This window comes from Clarias gariepinus, chromosome 24, assembly GCF_024256425.1.
Source record: "Clarias gariepinus isolate MV-2021 ecotype Netherlands chromosome 24, CGAR_prim_01v2, whole genome shotgun sequence".
Classification (NCBI taxonomy): Eukaryota; Metazoa; Chordata; class Actinopteri; order Siluriformes; family Clariidae; genus Clarias; species Clarias gariepinus.
Window position 1 is genome coordinate 23,549,289 of NC_071123.1, and position 6,929 is coordinate 23,556,217.

The 6,929-nt window shown below is 40.2% G+C and overlaps 1 protein-coding gene across 1 annotated transcript; it reads left to right on the plus strand.

Annotated features, from left to right (window-relative positions):
• The first annotated feature begins 1,604 nt into the window (after positions 1–1,604).
• ckma (creatine kinase, muscle a) lies at positions 1,605–6,501 on the plus strand. The gene is made up of 8 exons (XM_053485774.1): positions 1,605–1,711; positions 3,385–3,593; positions 4,019–4,173; positions 4,478–4,610; positions 4,872–5,043; positions 5,220–5,343; positions 5,530–5,719; positions 6,017–6,501. Exons 2-8 carry the CDS (start codon positions 3,401–3,403, stop codon positions 6,193–6,195), a joined length of 1,146 nt encoding a protein of 381 aa, XP_053341749.1. The 5' UTR covers positions 1,605–1,711; positions 3,385–3,400; the 3' UTR covers positions 6,196–6,501.
• Positions 6,502–6,929: the final 428 nt, after the last annotated feature.

Below are 6,929 nucleotides of genomic sequence, written 5' to 3' on the forward strand. Positions count from 1 at the left end.
TGTTCCGGGTCACGCGAGGTCTGAATCCTATCCCATCGGAGGGAACACAAGCACACACTAATTCACACACTACAGGCAAGTTGGGAACACCAATAAGCCTAATCTGCATGCCTTTGGATTTTGGGAGGAAAACCAGAGTAACTGAAGGAAACCCACCAGTGCAAACTCCACTCACACAGACCCAAGGCAGGATCCGAACCCTTAGCCCAGGGGGTGTGAGCCCATAGTGCTAACCATCACACAAGAGGGCCATCAATATTTATTTTAAGTTTATTAAGTTTTTAATGTATTTAATATGTATTTTTTTAGACTTCCTTTTGTTGTCTAAAACTAATGTTAGCAACATAAGAGAAACTAATCAAGCACTCAAGCAATGTCAAAGCTGGCTATTTAACTAGCTTAAATTCATTAACTAACTAACTTACCTAATAAATAAATGAATAACTGACTCCATGGCTGTGTCCATACTAAACAAAAGGAGTGTGCTAGTCAACAGGTTAACCATAACTACACCAGTCCATACAGTACCTTAGTGTCTTCATAGCTAGTACATCTATGACTACCATATTCTCTGTACCAAATTATGTCACACTTGCATCAAATATTCCTTATTTTGAACTACACAATGTACTTTTTTTTTGTTTAAAAGTCTTGCGTTATAAACTCTCTCCAAGGCATTAATGCCCAGAATAGTGTAAAAAAATTTAAAGGTTTGAAATTCAGCCCGTATCTTGAGTTCTGTTATTTCTAACCTGACAATATGGTATAATCCACTTCTGTAAGAATGGTAGAAAGTAAAAACAACCCAAAGAAGGTTTTACATCTTTATGTTAGATGTTTGACAACCAGGATTTCTTTTTCTCAAATGACACCAGATTGTGCTTCATCAGCATTCAGCTTCAGGGTCCTCAAGGATGGATGACTTAAGAGATTTATAACCATATGTCTGTGCAATATAAATCAAATGTAATACATTCTCTTCCTTCTCAAAGTGCATGCAAACACACACACACACACACACACACACACACACACACACACACACACACACTGCTTAGCAAAGCTTCACAGTTCTATACTGTAGCTATACAAATTCAGAAATACTGTATTTTTTTTTATAAAGCTCAATGTATAATATGATGATACTGATATATGACCATAAAATGTTTATCAATGCACTATGCAAGATTTCTATACAATTTTAACACACAAAATAATCCACCTTCATTCTGACAGTTGAAATCTGTTCAGCTCTATAACACGATCATGTGATAAGCTCAGTGTTGCCTTTCTTTTTCAAGGTCTCTGCTTGGCCTGAACTCTGCCGTGTTTCCTGGCACGCACGACAAACCTCTCACTCAGCCTTTTTAGCCTTTGTAACACCACCACTACCACCACCCTCCCTCAATCCTCCAGGCTTATATGGAAACCTGTATATGGGGGAATAGGAGGGGTTCTGTGAGAGAGGGGCAGGCCACAGCTGCCACCCTGTCTCAGATGACGGAACTGTAAACGTAGAACCCGTTTCGTTAGCTAAACTGGGCATCAGAGACATACGCTGTCCAATCGCAGTCCGTCGCGCTCTAAAATGGACCTTGGGGGTTAGCAGTATATAAAGCTGAACTGAACCCTTCTCCACTGGGTGACCCCTATTTCGGCTTTGGTGAACAGGAACTGATCCCAAGGGCTGTTTTTGTTGTCTCGTGTGCAGGTAAAGACATTGACATGAAAATTCCATATAACACCTGCATTCTGATAAACAGAAGAGATTTCATTGATGAAAGAAAGGTGGCCTAAGACAGGTCCTTGTGAGACTCCATGTCTGAGCAATAGTTGATGGCACAGGAGTAACTTGTATCTTTTACATATTACTTTCCTAAATGTTAATATATTAGCAGAGATCATGCATAATGCATGGATGCATATAGAAAATATGATTGATTTTATTTTTATGTTAATAGATTTTTGTAAAGACATTCTTTAAAAAAAAAAGTGCTGCAAAATGTTTTACCACAAATTACTGTATATGCATCTCCTTGGAAAGGACAGTGATTTTTGTACAAACTGGTGCACAGTGTTTTCTGTCGAACACTGGTTCAGTCATAGTGTAGCTGATGAAGTGAAGTTTGGACATAGACAGATGCATGTATATTCATGAAGTGTGTTGACATGTGATAAGATTTCTGCTGTCTTCAGAGTAATATTCATTTGTCCATAAAAGCTAAAAATGATCTTGATTCAGGTGGATAAATATAGACCCAAGGGACTATCAGGACAGGTCTCCTGCTACAGCTATTTTTAATCCATGATCATGTGCTCATCATATCAAACAGGGTTGTGACATGGTGTCATTTGGCTTCATAAGATGCAATGATCAGGAAAAGTGCTCTGCTGCCCTGCTCTTGAACATTTATCTACCAGAAGAGCTAATTTTGCTTGGATCATAAATCCACTTACTTATCTGCAGCATGATAGATCCCCAGGACAAGAGTTAGACACCACAGGTCTAAAATTCCAGAAACAAATTAGGAGGAGTAGCTAGTCTCATTATTAAAAGTTTAGGACTGATTTAATTATAGCATTGCAGATTACATAATAAACATACTGACTATGCGATTATTGGTATTTATAGTTATCTAAGGATCCTGGCAGAGTTCCATTTAGACTCCTTTCAGTTCCACTGAGAACTAATCATCTAAATCGCAGCAGGATACAGATAAGGTGTTGTATCCTTTAAGGCTTAAGTTTTATCTCACCTAATGGCTTAAAATCTGCAATGAAGTGAATATATGTAGCACTGCTATTTCCTGTCACATATTTTAATAAGTACATGATGAATATGTGTACATCAAGTGAGAAGCAGCAGAATGCAAGTAAGTGATATGAGAGAAAATCTTTCATTAGCTTGACTGAAGGTAATATGAAGCTTAGGGAAAGGGGGTACGATCACTAAAATAAACTCTTCTACATATAGACACTAGAATGACCTCTCTCTCTCAGCCACATCTGACATATGATATAACAGCTGAGGAGTAAAAGTCCTGCAGGTTACTAAGGTCACCAGAAGTCTGAAGGATTTGAGACCCCTCTGTGCACAGCTGTTGGGTTATTTCTTCTTCTTGTCTTGTCTGGTGTAACACCATCCACATCCTGTGATAGTCGCTAGTATATTGTCGATAGTGTAGAGTCCAGTTGGTTCTGGGTACTATCAATTGACAAAAAATTTATTTAGGAGTATAAGTTGTCAAAAGGTCACAAATTTAGTGTAAAAGATAAATAAACATCAGGTCAGGCACATTACATAAGATTGAATACTAAAGTTATATATATATAAGGTACTGTATGTCTACCTCATTTCACACCCACTTCAATCTTCTTCTACAGTGTCAGAAACGCAATCATGCCTTTCGGAAACACCCACAACAACTTCAAGCTGAACTTCACAGCTGATGAAGAATTTCCTGACCTTAGCCAGCACAACAACCACATGGCCAAGGCGCTGACCAAAGAGATATATGCTAAGCTGAGGGACAAGCAGACCCCCACTGGCTATACTTTGGATGATGTTATCCAGACCGGTGTGGACAACCCTGGTAAGTTTGGCTTTGTACTGTAGCACTTATTCACTTTCAGTGCACTTAAGACCAAAAGGTGGCACTCAAGTCTGGGTCTATTAAAATAGATTTGAGACTTAACCTGCAACTCATCCTTTATGACTGAATTGAACTTGCCAATAGCAACAACAGTAAACAATATTGTTCTTAGTCATTGCGGTACAATTAAAGTTTCCACCCAATCCTCAAAGCTTGATTAATCCTTAAATTAATTTAATTTGACCTCTAAGGTAAAGAGATACTGCAAGACTTGACTGGGACTTGTGATTGTCTCTGCTTAAGATCTCTGAATAGGCTACCAAATCAGCAATGCTACAATAAACCCACAAAAATTCCTAATTCCAGAGTGATAGGCCTTGCCCCAAGTCACCCCTGTGCTCTGATTGGTTCTTGACTTCTTCCAGGTCACCCCTTCATCATGACTGTCGGCTGTGTAGCTGGTGATGAGGAATCCTATGAGGTGTTCAAGGATCTCTTAGACCCAGTGATCTGTGACCGCCATGGTGGATACAAGCCCACTGACAAGCACAAGACTGACCTGAACTTCGAGAACCTGAAGGTGAGCCCGAGCGGGGAAAATCAATTAGGTCCTAGAATCATGTGGTCAAAAAACTAGAACACTTGTAGTTAAGTGATGTTTTATGTTTAAGATGTTACTAAGGAGTGATCCACATTAACCAGCCAAGTAATGGTACAGTGGTAAAGCTCAATCCTAAAGTTTTAAATAAGAAATCAGACATTAGTATTAATAATCAGGGATCTCCAGTGCACCTGTGTGTGTCAGTGTGAAACAATCTTGATGCAGAACATATTGCAGAAGACTGGTGCAAGTCTAAATAAAGACCAACTTTGGCTCCACACAGGGTGGTGATGACCTGGACCCCAACTATGTCCTGAGCAGCAGAGTCCGTACTGGACGCAGCATCAAGGGATACGCTCTGCCCCCCCACAACAGCCGTGCTGAGCGCAGAGCCGTGGAGAAGCTGTCTGTTGAAGGTGAGCACGCCATGCAAGCATAAACACACAAACACACTCCATCACAGGGCCCTAAATGACTCCTTTTTGAGTGAATGATTGTGGAGTTGTAAGAAGTAGGGAGAACTTGAGTTGAAATTGGCAACTTAAGACATTGAAATTTAAACACGAAACAAAATGAATAACTTCTAATGTTGAAGTACCTGACACTGTAACTGTTATATAACCATAAATATGCATAAAATTGGTAAACTATATAACATGTAAATATGTTTTCTCCAGCTTTGAACAGCCTGGATGGTGAGTTCAAGGGCAAGTACTACCCCCTGAAAGCCATGACTGATGCGGAGCAGGAGCAGCTGATCGCTGATCACTTCCTGTTTGACAAGCCCGTCTCCCCCCTGCTGCTGGCTGCTGGTATGGCCCGTGACTGGCCTGATGCCAGAGGCATCTGGTAAGTGACAGAAATGTGTGGGCATAGGGTAGAGGTTGTAATGTACATGATTATTGGATTCGGTATAGGGAATTAATTTATATGATGTAATTTGTCTTGTCTACAATTGTCTTGCCTGCACTTGTTCACCAGTGTTCCTGGTAATCATTTGGGATGTTGTTTTCTTTATCCTTCAGGCACAACGATGAGAAGAGTTTCCTGGTCTGGGTGAATGAGGAGGACCATCTCCGTGTCATCTCCATGCAGAAGGGTGGCAACATGAAAGAGGTCTTCAGGCGCTTCTGCGTTGGCCTGAATAAAGTATGTGAAACATACATTGCTATTCACTGTAATGTGCTGATACTTTTCAGATTTTTCTTTTCCTATTTCAAACACTGTATGGCATACTCCAACCTATGCTAAGGCTAAAACACACACTGCATTTTAAAGGTACCATGGTCTTCACACATCTTATGAAAACCTTTGCTCTTTTCTTTTCAATTCCAGATTGAGGAAGTGTTTAAGAAACACAACCATGGCTTCATGTGGAATGAGCATCTGGGCTTCATCCTCACTTGCCCCTCCAACCTGGGCACTGGCCTGCGTGGTGGTGTCCATGTTAAACTGCCCAAACTCAGCCAGCACGCCAAATTTGAGGAGATCCTGTCCAGACTGCGCCTTCAGAAGCGTGGCACAGGCACGTGCACTCATATTTCTTAAAACAAAAAACAAATGAGCATGTTACAACGTTGGATGAGATAAGAATAGTACTGGAGCTAGTGTGTCAAAAGAACAATTAGATGAAATGTCAAATTTCCGCCATTTGCCACATACGTGTAGTCATGTAGTAAAACAGACAAGTTTTGTTTCTGACATTAAGCTGTGGTGCAGTGTGACTTGATAAATGATGTTATCATGATAAAGTTCTTAAGTTGTAATCTTAAAGCATCTTCTTTGAAGGAAAAAAACGTTTTGTATTGCCTTTCCTCCTCAGGTGGTGTGGACACTGCCTCTGTGGGTGGAGTGTTTGACATCTCCAACGCTGACCGTATCGGTTCCTCCGAGGTAGAGCAGGTGCAGTGCGTCGTGGATGGCGTCAAGCTCATGATTGACATGGAGAAGAAGCTGGAGAAAGGAGAGGCCATTGACAGCATGATCCCTGCCCAGAAGTAAAGAGGCAAACTCCTGCTTCCTTTTATTTTTCTTCCTTTTTTACACCAATATCATCATTCGGGCAGCACACGGAGTGTTCTACTGCACTATGAGAGACTGCTTGACATGGTTTTGTTTTTCTTTGCCCCTATTTCTTTTCCTGACATCTGGTTTGTGTCCACTGTACGGCTTGTGTCATCTTGGGATCAGATTCCTGGCGCTGGTGCAAAACGCCTAGCGTCTCAGTTTCGCCTCAATTTGAACTTTGATTGTTAAATATCAATCAGTCAAATTGTGATTCAATAAACGTGAACCCCATGAAACATATTTGTCTGTCTTGTCCTTAACCGTCAATCTTTCCGGGTATTCTGTGTTTTTTCTATGCTCACAAGCAGAACCAGTTCAAGATGTGCATTCTACACCAAAATCCACGTTTCACTACCAAGAACTCACCTATACAAAAATTGTCCACATGTCCTTTTGGATAACTCTAATTTCTAATATTATGTTTTGTAATACCAGCTAATTATAACATTTTATTTAAATATTTCATAATAAATTTCCTGTCATCATCGTTCATTGCTAGCATGTCAAACGCATCGCATCTTCTGATCTCAAAGATTGGCTTTGGCATTCCAATACTTTCAGAGATGTTTGTATCTATACAGGGTGGGTGAAAAAAATACTAGGTATAATAGCCCTTATTTCTAATACAAATTCATTTAAACAAATTATACATGTATAGTGGGGTCAAT

What these genes read in the sequence shown, in the direction of transcription:
- ckma (XM_053485774.1), top strand. Translation starts at nt 3,401, where the DNA reads ATGCCTTTCGGAAACACCCACAACAACTTCAAGCTGAACTTCACAGCT. An exon ending in GACCGGTGTGGACAACCCTG is followed by an intron (nt 3,594 to 4,018) that starts GTAAGTTTGGCT and finishes GACTTCTTCCAG; the next exon opens with GTCACCCCTTCATCATGACT. An exon ending in CCTTCAGAAGCGTGGCACAG is followed by an intron (nt 5,720 to 6,016) that starts GCACGTGCACTC and finishes TTTCCTCCTCAG; the next exon opens with GTGGTGTGGACACTGCCTCT.